Raw genomic sequence first — 16,289 nt, forward strand, 5'->3', positions numbered from 1 at the left:
GGCTGGCGGTTCAAACCCACCAGCCACTCCTTGGAAGGAAGGTTGGGCAATCCTACTTCCGTAGTGATACTGCCTCGGAAACCCAAGGAAGGGTCGTTATGAGTCGGGGCTGACTCGACGGCACATAACAACAACAACAACATACCCCACTTGGAGAAGCTGCCAAAGTAAGCCCTGCCACTATGAACCAGGAGGATCCACACTTCCCTGGAGAGGAAGCAGGCTTGCCTCCATATGGGCTCTGTCAAGGGAAATTGCAGGAGAGGAGATTAATGAGAGGCAGGCTGCCCCTCTAGCAACTGGTAGGGACCTACAGGAACTTTGGGAAGTTGGAGCTGGATCCTCTGAGATTCTATAGAGGCCAAGGAATCCCTGAGTTCTTTGTAAGGGTGACCCAGAAAAGCCGTCACATCTACCCTCCCACTGCTGCTTAGAATTGCTCTCAAATTATTCCAGAGAATCAGACCCTTGAGTGCTGTTTCTGTCAGCTTAGGAAAACAAGATGTGGCTCTCAGCTCACAAGCCTTTTCACTCACCCCTGCTTGCCCAGCCCTGCCAATCTCACCATCTCTGTAGGAACACAGAGTTAAATGAATCAGGTGTCCAAGTAAAGGGTGGCACAGCTCTAGTTTCTGTGAAAAGTTCATGTGAAAATGACCTTGGGTGTTCGGGCAGGGAAGAAAGTGGAGTAATTAATTGACCCCAAGGCCCAGAGTTCAGAATGAATCAAAAATTTGAAAACTAATTCCAGTAAGAAAGGTAATGCAGTGAATAGACATTTAGTGTTCAGATGGAGGAAAAGGATAGTCCCACAGTGCCCTCAGCTCTGTGCTGTTCAGCCCCATCTGGTGCATGGTCCTCAATCTAGGCCTTGTACTTGAATAGAGACCTAGATACCCTACAAAGCATTAGTGATTAGAGCTTTGGAAACCATGCCACATTGGGAACAGCTATGGGTCCCTGCTTGAGGAAGGAAAAAATAAGGGGAATAACAACTCAAGTTGCAAAAGGTAATTGTTAGCTGCAATAATATTTGCCTTCCCCAAGAGACTATGAGCTCTTAAAGGGATCCTGCCTCATGTGTCTCTGCATTCCCAGACCTTGACACAGAGTAGGTATTCAACAACTTTATGCTAAATTCAGGAATGAATGAATGAAGTGAAATAAACTATTTTCAAGTATTTGAAAAGTCTTTCTTCAAGAAAGAGGTGGTAGGCTTCCTCAGGATTTCTCCATAGGGAAGAAATAGGAGATTTTCACCCAATACCTGGAAGAATCTGAACTGTGTTTCCTTGAGAGATTCCCCTGACCTGGACATGCTCCAGCAGAGGCTGGGTGACAATGTCTCTCATAGGCACTTGGAGAACATGCTGGCATTGGGTTGGGAAATTAGACTAAATGCCTGGAATGTTTTGTCCATCATGTTCTAGGGCGATATTGCATAATAGAAAGAACATGGGCTTTGACGACAGCTAGACTTGAACTCTGTTCTTTGTTGTTGTTGTTATGTGCCGTCGAGTCGAACCCGACTCATAGCGACCCTTCCTTGGGTTTCCGAGGCAGTATCACTACAGAAGTAGATTGCCCCATCTTCCTTCCAAGGAGTGGCTGGTAGGTTTGAACCACCAGCCTTCTGGTTAGCAGTCAAGTGCCTTAGGCACGATGTTACCAGAGCTCCTGAACTCTGTTCCTTAGCACTTACTAACCATGTGAATAAGGACATATTACTTTACCTCTTCTTGTTTCAGTTTGTTCACCCACAAAATGGAAAGAATAGCTGTCATGCAGAACTGAGAAAAGGATGGGAAATTTAAAATATATGTACATCACCTAAATAAATCCCAGAGTGGTGCAAACAGTTAACATGCTCAGATGCTAACTTCAAGGTTAGCAGCTGGAGTCCACCGAGAGGTGCCTACAAAGAAATGTTTGGCAATCTAATTCTGAAAACTCAGCCATTGAAAACCCTGTGGAGCACAATTCTGCTCTAACACACACGAGGTCACCATGAGTTGGAGTTGACTTGACAGCAACAGGTTATTAGTATTATTATGTCTTCAGAGCCAGCTTTCTATCAAATTCTAGGCAGACAGAAGAGAGTGGCATGCAAACTGAGCTTCAATAATCCTTTGGGTTTTGCCAAATGTTGAGGGGCCGCCATCTTCATTCCACAGAGGGAGAAACTGAGGTATCCCCACTGTGTAAACAGTGAGCCAATAGAAAACTTCAGATCCCACATCTTTAGCTAGGGATGTCAAAACCCAGGGCTTCATCCTTTCCTCTCCCGAAGGCTTAATTAGAGCCTGTTAAGCTATTTCCGATCCTCAGATGAAAGGTGTGCTCATCTTATTACAGCCCTAACAAAGTCACTCGGGGGCTGCTCAGAATCTCTGATCTTAGACCAACTTAAATGAAGGAAATTAAGAGCCCTCTAATACCATGTTTCTTTTCTTTTCTTTTCTTTTTTTTTTTTTTTCCTTGTCTCTTTCAAAGGAGATTTCTAATGCCAAAATCAGGAAAAGGAGTTTATACTATTTCAGTGCTGATCAAGGTGTCTTGTGGGGGATGGGAAGGGAGAAGATGGAGGGAGAAGGGAGATTTCACATGAGGAGTAACTGGGGGAAGGACCTAGAGAACCTGAAAGAAATATTATCAACTTCAGAATACCTGGACTATTGAAAGGTGGTTCAGGTTCAGAAGTGTAATTTATAGAATACCATAACTGATGGCTGTCAAGTTGATTCCAAATCATAGCAACCCCATAGAACTGAGCAGAACTGCCCCATACGATTTTCAAGGCTATGGAAGCAGATCTTTATGGGAGAGTTCTGCCTCCTCTTTCTCCCACAGAGCAGCTGGTGGGTTTGAATGACCAACCAGCCGCTTAATGCTTAAACACTGTGCCACCAGGGTTCCTCGTAGAATACCACAGGATTTTCCACAAAATACGGTACTGTAGGAATCTCTAGAGAGTCCCCAAATGGAAAAATTTCTCCATACACAATCAAAATAGTAATTTTTAAAATGGTAAAAAATAACCCTGAATTCTGCAAGACTAGTTTAAAAATGGCAATAATAATCCTTTAATCAGCCCCCGGCAGGGAATATGACATTTGGTTCAGACATTTTACCAATTACAACCCACTGTGCACCTGCATGGTGCTTTCTAAACAATCAAAACCAGCTCTTAATAATCACTCACCCAGGCACAAAGAGAGAACAAAACCAAATCATAATGAGAAGAGATTATTAAAGAATGCCCAGCCCAATAGGTCACAAGAAACTCAGAGCCCTTCTGGTTTGCAACAAGTGGCAGCAAAGCAACAGGACTGGGTGAAATATTTTGATTTGGGGGCTTAGGGATTCCAGGAAAGAGAGGAAAAGAGTGGGAGACCCGAAGCATGGGTTTTGGAATTAGGCAAACTTGAATGTATATCCAGCTCTGGTCTAAGTCCTTCCTAACAGTGGGACTCTGGCCAAGTTCCTTGTCCTCCCTGAGCTTCAGTTTTCTCATTTGTGAAATGGGAATTTATCTGCTGTGCAATGTTGTCCTCAAGATTGGAAGTGATCTGTGCAAAGTGTCCGTGTGGTGTCTAGAATGTCACAGGCACTCACAAGATGCTATTTCCTTTGCTCCTTGTCATCCTTCCCTCCCCTGCCAGCATCACCTTGGATGGAATTGGGAGAATATTAAAGCAGAGATATTCCTTCCACCCTAGAATAGAAGCCCAATTAATTATCACTACCCAAACCATTTCTTTATCCTGTAATAAGCAAGGGAAGGACACCTGTCAAGAGGCAAAGATGGGCTGATGATTGGGATGGGACCTGGGGACCAGTACTGCAAAGCTGCATCAGTGCCCAAAATGAATTTGCAGTTTCTGTTTGGTACTTAGAGAACCTGAAACAGAGGAAAGCAGTGGGACAAGTACCAGATTTGTTGAAGAGAAATGGGTAATAAGGAGGGTTAATACAATCCACTTTATAAATCCAATCAAGAGTATTCGTCCCTTAGGATAACTGAAGGTCAAAAATACCATCCTCTTTAATAGTCACTTCTGCAGCAGATTCCATTCAACATGAGCTCAAAATGATGTGGGAGAGGGGGGCAAGAAGAAATTCTATACAAAGAGGCTGCAGTTCACTGACACTCTTCTACCAGTTGCCACCAAGTCGACTCTAACATAGAGTCACTATGAGTCAGAATTAACTTAAAGATTTATAGTTCTGATGTGGGGGATGCTTACAGAGTCACACCAGGACTCAGATTTCTCATGCTTTGTCTGTTACCTTGTTGTCTTCCAAGAAGAGTGACCTTGCCCCATGGCCCAGCATAATTACTGTCTTAGAAAGAATGACACCAGACCTCTTGAGAAAGGCTGAATAGAAGCCTCCACCCCAGGGGCAGAAGGGCAGGAGGTAGATGCCTCAGAGGCTCCACAGTGTAGGACAGGTTTCCGACAGAATTGCCTTGGGTGCTTAAGGAATGCATTGGTTCCTGGGTGCTATCCTAGGCTTACCCAATCAGACTCTTCTGGTGGAGTCTGAAAATTTGTATTTCTTAAAAGTTATCAAGGTGATTCTGATGCATAATTTGCCACAATGTTTAAGAACTTGAGCTTTAGGCTTGGATTTAGAGTGGGTCCCAAACTGGTTCTGCCATTGCTAATTTTTCAAGGACAAGTCAGTGAATCTCCTTGAGTTTCAGTTTCCTCACTTATAAAATGGGAATTCATAAAAAATACTTACTTTATAAGATTGAATGAGAAAATATTTATGATGCTCTTGACACATGGTTTATAGGCAATGGTAAGGGCTTAATAAATGGAGGCAATTATGAAGATGATGAGGAAGAAGATGATTTGCAACCCCTTCAGTGGTATAGTCCCTTGTTCAGCCACTTTGATAGGGAACTCTTCAATATGTCTGCATCCTGCTGTAATGAGTGTGTTTCCTACTTTTCAGTCTTTCCTAAGGTTGGAGAAGGGCTGTAGTAAGAATAGAGATTTGATTATTAGGCTGAGGGGGAGGGTGGGAAGACCTTCAGAGAGCCACTTGGAGTGGCTGTCAGAATCCTTGTTTCCTCTGATATAAGCGAATTGGAGGAAAGGAGAATAAGAAGCTTAATCGGGGAGAATGAGAAAAGGAGTAGAAGCTGAAAGGAGCTATGAAGGACAAAGCATCGCTGAGATGACAGGTAGCAGACAGCAGAGAAGCAGGTGATTGGCATGAGGGATACTGTGGGTGGGTCAGAGAGGAACTGGCAGTAAAGAACTGGTAGTTCTCCAATGCTAAAGGGATTCCTCAGCCCACATGAGGTCCAAGCTCCTTACTAGTGGGTTCTCTAGATTCTCACATTGGTTCCAAAGTTAAGGAAAGATTTAGGAAGTAGAGTAATCCAAAATAGTGGACAAAGCCTGGAAGTCCTTCCTTATATGACAGCCCCCCACTCCTCCAGAAGGTATGCTGCCTTCCTCTTGGCACTTTGCTAGATATGCCAGGTGACCCATATTGGCAGATCTTGGCAGCAGAAAGGGAGGCTGGCACATGCCAGGTGTCTGGCATAGGATGCAGTGCATTACTCTTGGGGATAACTGAGAACAGGTGGTCATCTTGAGCACCAAGGAGTCAAAGATATGAACTTGGAACAGAGAAAGGAGCGAAGAGGTGGGATCTGCCATCACGGCAGCATAGTTAGACTTACCTGCCGAAAACCATTCTTTGTGAATTGCAAGATTTTCAGGGCATAGTTGGACCTCTGTCCTTTGCTGTTGAATTCAATGTGGCCGGTGAGACCTTCCAATTCTACCTGTCCAAGAGAGAGTGAGTTACAGCACCAAATTGGCCCCCTGTTCCACCTGGCCCTTAGCAAGCATCCCACACATATGCTATTTAACAAAACAAACAAACAAACAAACAAAAAGTCCACTGCCATCGAGTTGATTCCCATTCACAGTGACCCCCATTGGGTATGCAAGGCAGTAAATCTTTACAGAAGTAGATTGCCCCATCTTCCTTCCATGCAGAGTGGCTGGTGGGTTTGAACCACCAACCTTCTGGTTAGCAGTCAAATGCTTTAGGCACTGAGCCACCAGAGCTCCTCATATGCTATTTAGGGATGCTGAAAAAAGCAGAAGCCATCAAAATCCATCTCCTGCTGCTCCTAGCTACAACATCTTCAGACTACAAGTGAAATGCCTCTGGAGCCAATTCAAACTTGGTGGGGGCTGAAGGAGGAGGAGAATGCACCCACACCCAATGACACCATACCTGGACTATAACCTAATACCATGCCAAGGTTCTAGATTAAGCTGATTCCCCTGTGCCCATCCTCCAGGCTATTGGAGGTTGCTATTAACAGCATTTATTCTTTTTGGACAGCTGTTAACCCACCCTTCTTGCAGGCCTGCAAGAAGTCAGAATGACCTTACATCTGACTATAAATGCAAAATGCAAGGTAGACTCTCTACTAGACTTCTTTGGTAGGAGATGTCTTCCTAGTGGTTAGAGATGCTTGCACAATCCACCAGAGGAGGCATTGGTAGAGGGGAGAACACTTGGTGGAAAAATCTAGCACCAAGTTAGAAGTTCTGAGCCTGCAAGGTCCCTGCAGAATCAGGGTCTCTGGCAACATTGTTCTTCCCCAGCTGTGCTTGGCCAAGTTTTGTTGGGACTACTCCTGGAATCTAGGGGCCCCTTAACAGTCTAAGGCTTAAATGTTATATTCTTGTAGATGAACTCGCCATGTGGTTTTTAGGGATTAAAGAACAAATATGACCCAGATCCACTGTACTGGAGTCTCTACAAATTGCTCTTTGATTTGGGGTTGTGATACATCAAGCAGGCATGGAGTAGACGGTCTCTTGCTCATTGAGCCAACTGTCCCGCAAGCCGTCCAGGTGTGGCCTGCAGGGCCCTCAGCCGCTCCTCACCATGCGCAGGTAATTCATGAGGCTGGTGCCATGCTGCCAGATCTGGGCTGAGCCGCAGGACAGGGGCTTCACGCCGATCTCCTGACTCCGGTTCAGCTCCTGCACTGCGGTCACCACAGCATAGACGGCATCAAACAGCAGGGCTGAGGAGAGCTGGTGGACAGCAAGCAGAGAAAGGAGGCCCAGGGTGGGTGGAGGGAAGAGGTCCCGAGAGAGGAAGTGACAGGTGTAAAAGTAGAGAAGGGAAGGGGAGGCAAAAAAAGGGGGGGGGGAACAAATGGAGTAGGAAGGAAAGAGAAAAGCAAAAGAAAGCAGACATAAGAGGATGTCTTCATTGTCCTTGACCCATGTCACTGGATGAAGAATCTGAATGCTGGTCCAAGGAAGGCAATTCTGGCAAGGCCCTCTCTAGGCTTCAAGTTTCAACCTACCCTTTGGGCCCCTTTTGGTTTCAAGGATACCCTTTTCACTCTTGATTCCAGGAAAATAGCAACTATCATTGCTCTTATTGCCATCAAGTCAATTTCAACGCATAGTGACCCTATAGGACAAAGCAGAACTACCCCATAAGGTTTCAAGACTATACATCTTTATGGAAGGAGACTACCTCATCCTTTTCCCACAGAGCAGTGGTGGGTTTGAACTGCTGATCTTCTGGTTAGCACTTAATGCTTTAACCACTGTACCACCAGAGCTTCTTCCATTGCTGCTAGGAATCCCCAGTGAGGGGGGACCTGCCTATCTTGAGAGGAGGGCAGGGACATGGCCTTTCCTCTCAGATTTGCCTAGTCAACAAGTCTGAAGGTCAGTTTCTCCCAAAAGACCCTTATTGTACTTGTCTTCCTAGATGTACCTATTACTTTAGTCTACTTTATATTCTCCATGAGTATTTAAGAAGCACAAAATAAGTTCAAAAGCCAAAGATGAGTAAGACTTTACTCCAAATTGTATTAGGTAACTGCAGGGACACAGCAGCAAATATAGGTAATATGAGACTGAGTGGGATTGACCCACATAGGTCTATGAGATTCCAAAGAGGAAGATACCTTATCTGTGGGGTGATCCAGATAACACATCATGGAGAATGCAGTTTTGGATATGAGGATTCTGCAGGATTCTGGTAGATAAGTTGCTAGATATGGGAATGGGAAGTAGCTGGGGACAAGAGAAAGAAAGAAAGGCATTCTGGAGGATGGAGCTGTGTGAAAGATAGAGTTGAGAAAGTGTGGAACCTCTTGGAGGAAGAGGAGGGGAAGAAGCAATAAATCAGAAATATAGGCAGGGGTCATAGTGCAGGGTCCTTAAAGCCAAGGGAAGAGGTCATTGCAGTTGTTTTTCTATATTTTCATTTCCTGACATTACAGAGGAGCCCTGGTGGCACAGTGGTTAAAGCACTCAGCTGCTATATGAAGAGTTGGCAGTTTGAACCTGCCAGCTGCTCCACAGGAGAAAGATGTGGCAGTCTGCTTCTGTAAAGAGATACAGCCTTAGAAACACTAAAAGGTGGGTCTACTCTGGCCTGTGGGGTCACTATGAGTCAGATGGGCTTGACAGCTATGGGTTGGGATTAAATTACAAGATTCTTAGGGCAGGGAACATGCAGGGTCTTGACCTTTATATCCTTCCCAGAATCTACTACTGGCCTGGCCTATGGTAGGCCTTCAACATATACTTCTTTATTGAATTGAATTAAATCAGCTGAAATCTACCTATAAGGCTTAGCCTGCACATCACCTAATAAGTTAACTCAATTTTTCCACTTTCTGTGGAGGTGACGGCTGAGGTGTTTGGGTGGAGGGAGTAGGAGTAGAAAAACAGAATACTTCTGTCCTTGGGGAATATGCAATCAAATGAAGAGATAAAACTATACTGTGTTATATATGAATAAGTCCCCTGACAATAAAAACCTACTGAATATAAATGACTACAAGGTAAACACTCTACAAGAGCTCTGAGGGTAAGTTCAGGGAGGCAGGTGGAGGTTTCCTTGAAGGAGTGATTTTGGGTGACTAAGAGTCCACACGCCACCTCATTACATTACATAGCAAATCCTTCACTGAAGCGTGATGCACCATCATCAGCAATTCAACTCTATCTCTTCCAAGCCTATTCTTTCAACTGAAGACACCCTTGGTTGACTTCTGTAACACTCTTTCAAGACGGCTAGGACCCTGGGACACTGACCACTCCAAGACCAACTTGTGACCTCTTGGGTTTGTTTGAGCTCTACAGACAGAGTATAAGCAACTTGAGACAGTAAGGTGCAGAGGAAATAGTCTGAAACTAGGAGCACTAAACCCAGAGTCTACATCCCAACCCCTTGGTTATATGCTGAGCACTCCTGGGCATGCTACTTAACCTCTCTGAGTGAGGAACCTTTTCCTTATCAGTAAAAGAGACATAGTGATCCCTGCTTCACAGGTCTGTAAACTGCAAACACAGGTATCACTAAACCTGAGGGCAGGGGCTGTGTATGCCAAGTCCTGGAAAGGTGTTGTTGTTGTTGTTGTTATGTGCCGTCGAGTCAGACCCGACTCATAGCGACCCCTTCTTGGGTTTCCAAGGCAGTATCACTACGGAAGTAGATTGCCCCATCTTCCTTCCGAGGAGTGGCTGGTGGGTTTGAACCACCAGCCTTCTGGTTAGCAGTCAAGTGCCTTAGCCACTATGCTATCAGGTGTTAGTAGGTGCTAAAAATCAGATTGCCTGAACTAAGGCACTGGGAAGTAATTGGAACAGGGAGTGACAAGGGCAGAAAATGGGCTAGAAATACTGACTTTATCTCCTTTACAGTTTTGCTCCATAGTAGGCCAGGAGACCTGTAACAGGAATTGGGTGAGGTGACTTTGGGCAATCTTTTAAAAAGGCAATTACAGGGAAAAACAGCCAAATGATTTCTTTTCTTCGTTCCAACACAAGTTCACTTCCATGGCAAGACTACCTGGCCAGTATATTCTTCCTCCCTCCCTCTGACCCTCTCTCCCTTTTCTTCTTTCCTTCCTCCCCCTGCTTCTTTTTCCTTTCTTCCCACATTTATTCAGCCCTACAATCTGACAAGTGTTGTAGACCTCAGTATCTCCTATTCTCGGCACAGGCATTCAACCAGGCAGATGCCATTGTGCCCCTCTGCCTCCACTGAGTCTCCTGCCCTTCCAGCTCCAACTCCCTTCCTTTCTGTCCCCTGACCCAAAGCCCTAGGAGGTAGGGAAGCCCGAAGCCTAGCTTGGATCAGTGTACACCTCTGCAGTCCTGTGGAGCTATGAGGAGCCATGCTGACCAGCAGGCCATGCTAGGCCCCTGCCATCCATCATCTTGCGCTTTTTCCTCTCCATGCCTCTGGACTTCCCCTTTGCCACTTAGTTCCCACTTCATTGGATTTGAGGGCTCACCAGTATGGCACTTGCTCCTTGGCAAGCCCACAACTGGCTTTGTCCTTTGACATTATTCTTTTTATTATTTATTTTATTATTCCTGGGACTGGCCTTGTCCTTTGCACATTATTCTTTTTTCCCAGAGCACAAGTGGCTCCTTTATTAATGGATCTCTCACATTTCCTTACCAAAAGGACATATGGAAATTATGCATGCTATAGACTCTCTTTCCCTAGCTCAGACAAACATCTACCTGAGGGGGAGTTAGCTGTCCTTATTGACAGTACTCCTAGGCCCTTCTGTTGGGCTTTTAAAATTTATTTTATTTAAACAAATTTCTACCTCCACTTTCTCCCTTGCCTCCCAGTTAATCTCTCCATTTGGAGAATCCCAAAATCAGAGTGTTAGAACTGGAAGCAATTCTAGAAATCAACTAGTCTGACTTTCTTGTTTTACAAATGAAGAAACTGAGTTTCAAAGAGTTCTCTTCTTGCCCAAGTTCACAAAGCCAGAGAGTGGCAGAACCAGCATGGGAATCCCAGCACCAATTTCTCTAGCAGGCTTCCATTCACTTTGTTGTATTGTCTTTGCATTCCACTGCCAAGTTTTCCCTGGAGAAATCCGGGGGACTATCACTGTTTCACCTGATTGATTTTTATGCCTATATTCCCAGGATGACTTGAGGCAATCTTTAGATATTGTCACCTGCTCAGAAGCAGATGAATGGGATGAAACTCTTGGGCCAAGGCTGAGAGGCAAGTGAAAGCTTTGAGTCACTGCTGCTGTAGGTTTGGGTCATCACTCACTTTCCCTTTTGGCGCAACTGGTTGGTTGTCTTTGTGTTACGTCTTCAGGCAAGGGTCATCTGGAAGTTTTTCCAGAACAGGGCTATAAAAGCAAGACAGAGGGGGCCGTGGAAGAGTACCATTGTTGCCTACATAGCACTCATTCTCCTCTTCTTCCTTCTTAACCACTAGTTACCAGCTGCTATCCTGTCAATTCTAATTCACAGTGACCCCGTATATGTCAGAGTAGCACTCATAGGGTTTTCAATGGCTGATCTTTTGGAAGTAGATTGCCAGGTCTTTCTTTTGAGGCACTTCTGGGTGGACTTGAACCTCTGACTTTTTTTAGCAGCTGAGCACTAACTGTCTGCACCACCCAAGGACCTGCCCCTCCTCCAAGCAGCCGTCTATTTTAGAGGAAGCTGCTCCACCTTCCAACTCCTAGGTGAGCCTGATTGATCCAAGAGTACTCCATCCCCTCACCAATTTGTGATTCAGAACTGGTAAGTTACCCAATTCTGAGATGTGAACTGAAGTCTGCCGTAAAGGATGGCTTCTCAGAAAAGTTGCTAAGGAGGACCATCTTCCTTGTTCCTCTGAACATTATTGTGTTTGAGTGTGATGCTTGGAGCTGCTGCTGCCATCTTGGCTCTAGTCTGAGGATGAGGTTGTTGCCAAAGAGATGGAGCAGCATGGAAGAGACTTTGGTATCCCATGATATCATTCAAATTTGCCCTACCTCTTCAATTTCCTGGGACATGAGATTGATAGATCTCATTTTTTGTATAAGGCAATTTAATGCAGGATTTCTGTTACTGGGCACTGAGAGCACCCTAACTGAAGCAGAGGGCCCCAGGGATGCCCTCTCTTTTCAGGGGTGTTTTTGATCCAGGTCTGCCAAGAGGCCTGTGCCTCATGCCCTCCCAAAAGACCCTTTCATCTGCTTTTGAGTCTGTGCGCCTGGGCCTGGTCCTCAAGAGACTCTCATCGCTACAGATTTCCAGACGCAGCTCACCATGTCATTTCTCACCTCCTCCCACCAGGTTCCAAGCTCCTTCCTGCCACATGGCTGTCGCTAATCCCACTCCTTCTGGGATGTGGTTTGCTTGGCTGATGCTCTCTTATTAGTGAATGATCCAGATGCTGAGAGATCAGTACATGCCTGTTTACAATGTTCTTTAGAATCTCTAACTCAAGATTCTTCGAGTGCTTCTAGTAATAACAAGCCCAGACAGGGATGCTGGGGGCTGGGAGTGGGTGGAAAGAAAGCCTCAGGTGCCTGCCTCCTCTCCTTCTGTGTGTCACCTTCAGAGGGGGTGAGATGATGACACCTCCCCAGTGACACTTTCTGGTCTTCATGGTTCTCTCTGCACTCAGCCTGGGGTGATCTAAGCAAAGATCTCTAAACCCAGAGTAACTTCTCCCTCAGTTCAATCTCCTTGGGGATCTCTGAGTGTAACCACACCACCCCTCTTTTACAGGCTTCTGGCAATCTGCCCAGGCCTCTCACCTGGATTTTCTGAACTACTTCTCTGAGAACTTGCCTCCCATCCTTTGCTCCTTAGGCTCATCTTCCCCCAGCCACCAATCTCCTCCCCTCACGCAGTTTCACTTCCTGTGGTGTGCGCCTGTAATCATACTGCCTCATCGATGGTTCCATCTCTTTTCAAATCTCCACCCTGAAGCATCTCTTTGCTCTCTTAATTGCTTTCACCTCTGCTATTATTTACTAATTTAGCTCTGGAAAGCATTTGGGACTGTAGTTGGGGAAAAGCAGTTCTGTTACAAAACAGCACTCAGTACATGTCTCTGTTTCTGGGGTCATGGGTGGGGTGTCCCCTGCCTCCCATACCTTCCTCTGCCTTCCATTCCTTCCTTTTCTTTTTGCTACCCCATTCTGTATCTCCATGGCCCCGCTGGCCATCTGTGTGCATGTGCCTCTCAGTCTTGCCTCTGCATCTTCTGTCCCTGTGTCTTCTAAATATTAAATCCCCCAAATGGCTCAATCCTCATTTAAAATCCTCTCTTCTTTCTTGGCATTAAAATGTTGCTTGGCAAGCAATGCTTGATTCTCTTGTTTTTATATTTTCATTTGGTGCTTCACTGTTATTTTCTTTTGAACTGTTTATAAATTGTTTTGGGGAATGAAAGACTCTGTATAAATTAAGATGAATCAATTCTGACTCATAGAGTTTTGACTGGGTTTTCCCCCACATCCCTTGACATGAAAGTCAAGGTATCTTCCTAATTCACACCTGTAACTCATTCTCCTGTACCCCCTTCCTAACATATACCCCAGATCACTGAATTCCCAGAATCCTCTTGAATACCATTTGTCTCTGACCCTTTGTCAGCTTAAACTCTGCCCCCTAATACAATTCCAGGACAGGAGCCATTAAAATCTCATGGAATAGTCCTCACAATCTGGATTTTATTCAATGAAATAAACACTTAATTACAAACATCTGTTTTAGTCCAAATTCTAATTACTTAATCTAACCATCTGTAATTTTAATGATTTTCCACAATTTCCTTTCTTTGCAGTGTGATTAATGGGAATGGTATGTGAAAGTAGTGGGTATGTGCCTCTATGAGACACCCCTTCTTCTGCACCCTCCTTCTCAGGCAAGAAGCACAGTTGCTGCTAGCTGAGAGCCACCTGGTGAGAACAGCCTGGGAGAGCCACACAGAGCTTTCTTTCACAGTTACCTCTTAGCTCAGCCACTCCCTCTCTGTGCCCTCAGAACTGGTTTCATTTTCTAGCAAGCGCCATCTTGAATACTGCAGGCCTGACTAGGAAGGTGAGGAAGAGAAAGAGATCCACACACATTTGGGAGGAAAAAAACAAAGAGAGGATGGAACGTGGAGAGAGAAGAAGGGGTACGGAATATCACCTGTGGGAAAGAGGGAAACAGAAAGAGAAAGGAAAGAAATTGTGGGGAAAGAGGGAGATGGAAAGAGAAAAGTGAGGGAAAACTGAGAAAAGGAAAAGAGGATGGGACTGAGATGGAGAGAGAAGTGGAGAAGAGAAGGGGAAACTGAAGAGGGCAAAGAAAGAGAGGTGGGGGGAGGGAAAGAGAGAAGGTTCCCGCTGAAGAAGGTGGGGGTTAACTCCTAGCCTTTTTAGAAAGCAGAACAAGGAGAAAAAATCAGGTTATATTTCCCTGAAACTGAGTATTTCTCGCCTTCTAGCTCCCCAGCACATGAAAGGGCTGGGCGTTTGTGCTGGGAATTTCTGCCCCTAAAGAGGCAGGAAGAGACACTGCTCTTCAAAAGGCAGTTGCTGAAGTGAGAAGTCTTGAGAGAGATTTGTTACTGTTGTCACTGCTGTGAGCATCTTTTCCACACTTTTTAAGGTGAAGAGTGTCTATAACACCTGCCCTGCCTCTACAGAGTCCACAGAGACAATGGCTGGAAGCTTGAACGGGCTGAAAGACAGATTTAGACTCTAGTCCAGGCTGTGTTCAGAGTTCTGACCTCTGGGAGACCCTCAGCATACCACCTAGCTCTTTTGTGCCTCAGTTTCCTAATCCATCAAAAAGGTGGTATATGACCACTTTTATCTGTTATGAGGATGCCATGAAGAGGAAAAGAGGTCATAGTGGGCAGTCTTCAGCTCTGTGCTGAGAGGTAAAAACAAACGCAAGGAGCAGCCCATGAGATTTAAGATCAGAGGACACAAGATCCCATTTACTGGCAAGAAAACCAGAGAATTGGCCAAGTTGACTGAAGTAGAACCAGATTCTGTGAGCCAGCACAAAGCTTCCCCCTCTCTATAACCAGTTCCAGGTCTAAGGTTCGCATTTATTCTCCTAACACCATCCCCGAGAAATAATCTCAAGGAGGTGTGGCACAGCCTATTCGTATTTTTGTGTCCACCCTCAGCACTGAGGAACTCTCCAGAAAACACTCTCACTCAACGAATACCCCCCCCAAATTCTTGGGGAACGTAGGATAGTGAGGCCCTGTGAGGTATGAGACTGGGTTGGGAAGGAGAAAACTAAGGTCAGGGTTTTATATGCTTTAGCCCCTCTCCCTTGATAAAAGTCCCTATGACAGGACATCACACTCAGGTCACCTGAGCAGGTCAGCTCACTGTCCCCTGCTGCTCCCTTGATGCCTTTATGCCCTTCACAGTGTCTTATACACTGTACATGAGCAGTGAGTATTTGCTGCCTTTCTTCTGGGAAGCCTTCCCTGACCTCTTCAGAAAGAACTCAAGGTCTCTCCTCTGCTTCCACAGAAGCATCTAGGAGTGTGATACCTCCAAGAATCATACTCCCAGAGACAGAGGTGGATCTGCTCCCATACCGTAAACCCCGAGTAGGGAGAGACTTTGGCTCTTCTTCACTGTGATTGACTGTATGAGGGGCTCCCAGCTGGTACCCCTTCTCTATATTCAAATTCTTTGTTGTGTGACTTTGCATTTTTCCCCTCTGAAAGGGCAGACTACATTTCCTTAGTCCTTGACTTTGAGTTCTGCTGTGTGACTTGCTTTGGCCAATAAAATGAAGTGAAAGTGACAGTGTCCACTCTAGAACTAATAGGTCTTGAGTTTTTCCACTTGCTTTACTTACTGTCCTGCCATCGTCATCAGAATATGACAGGCTAGCCTGTTGGTCCAGGAGAGATATGGGAGAGCTGCCCTAGTCAGGCCCAGCCGGGATCAGGTGGCCCGCATTCACTGAGTGAGCCCAGCCAGATCAGCAGAGGTGCCCAGCTGAGTCAGCTTAGATTAGTCAATTCCTAGCTCACCCTCAGAGTCCTAAGTGGTGCAAACAGTTAACACACTTGGTTGCTAACCAAAAGATTGGCAGTTTGAGTCCACTCATAGATACTGCAGAAGAAAGGCCTGGTTATCTACTTCCAAAAAAAATCACTCACTGTAAACACTATGGAGCAGAGTTCTACTCTGACACACATGGGGTTACCAGGAGTTGAAATCGACTCAAAAACAACTGGCTAGCTGACCCTCAGATGCATGAGCTAGAGAAATGTTTATTGTTGGAGATCATGATATTTTGTGATTATTTAGTGCACTACATTTCTGTAGCAAAAGGCACTTGATATATTTGCTATCTATCTATCTGTCCAGTGTCTGGCATACAGATGTTAAATAAACTTATGCAATGAAAAATTGTGAATTGAAGATAGAATCATATCTTATTTCATCGTTACAACAATCCCCTAAGATGGTGAAG

The 16,289-nt window shown here is 45.3% G+C and overlaps 1 protein-coding gene across 1 annotated transcript in view; it reads right to left on the reverse strand.

The window, feature by feature from the left end:
• The window catches only part of GRIK4 (glutamate ionotropic receptor kainate type subunit 4), a 236,032-nt gene that overhangs the window by 125,818 nt on the left and 93,925 nt on the right, over positions 1–16,289 (reverse strand). Inside the window, exons 7-8 of the mRNA XM_007955908.2 lie at positions 6,933–7,085; positions 5,705–5,809 (exon numbers count right to left, since the gene is read on the reverse strand). Coding sequence (XP_007954099.2) covers positions 5,705–5,809; positions 6,933–7,085 — 258 coding nt within the window. The remainder of the gene's footprint in view (positions 1–5,704; positions 5,810–6,932; positions 7,086–16,289) is intronic.

Source organism: Orycteropus afer, unplaced genomic scaffold, assembly GCF_000298275.1.
Source record: "Orycteropus afer afer isolate SDZICR_OR568_19922 unplaced genomic scaffold, OryAfe1.0 scaffold00545, whole genome shotgun sequence".
Taxonomy (NCBI): domain Eukaryota; kingdom Metazoa; phylum Chordata; class Mammalia; order Tubulidentata; family Orycteropodidae; genus Orycteropus; species Orycteropus afer.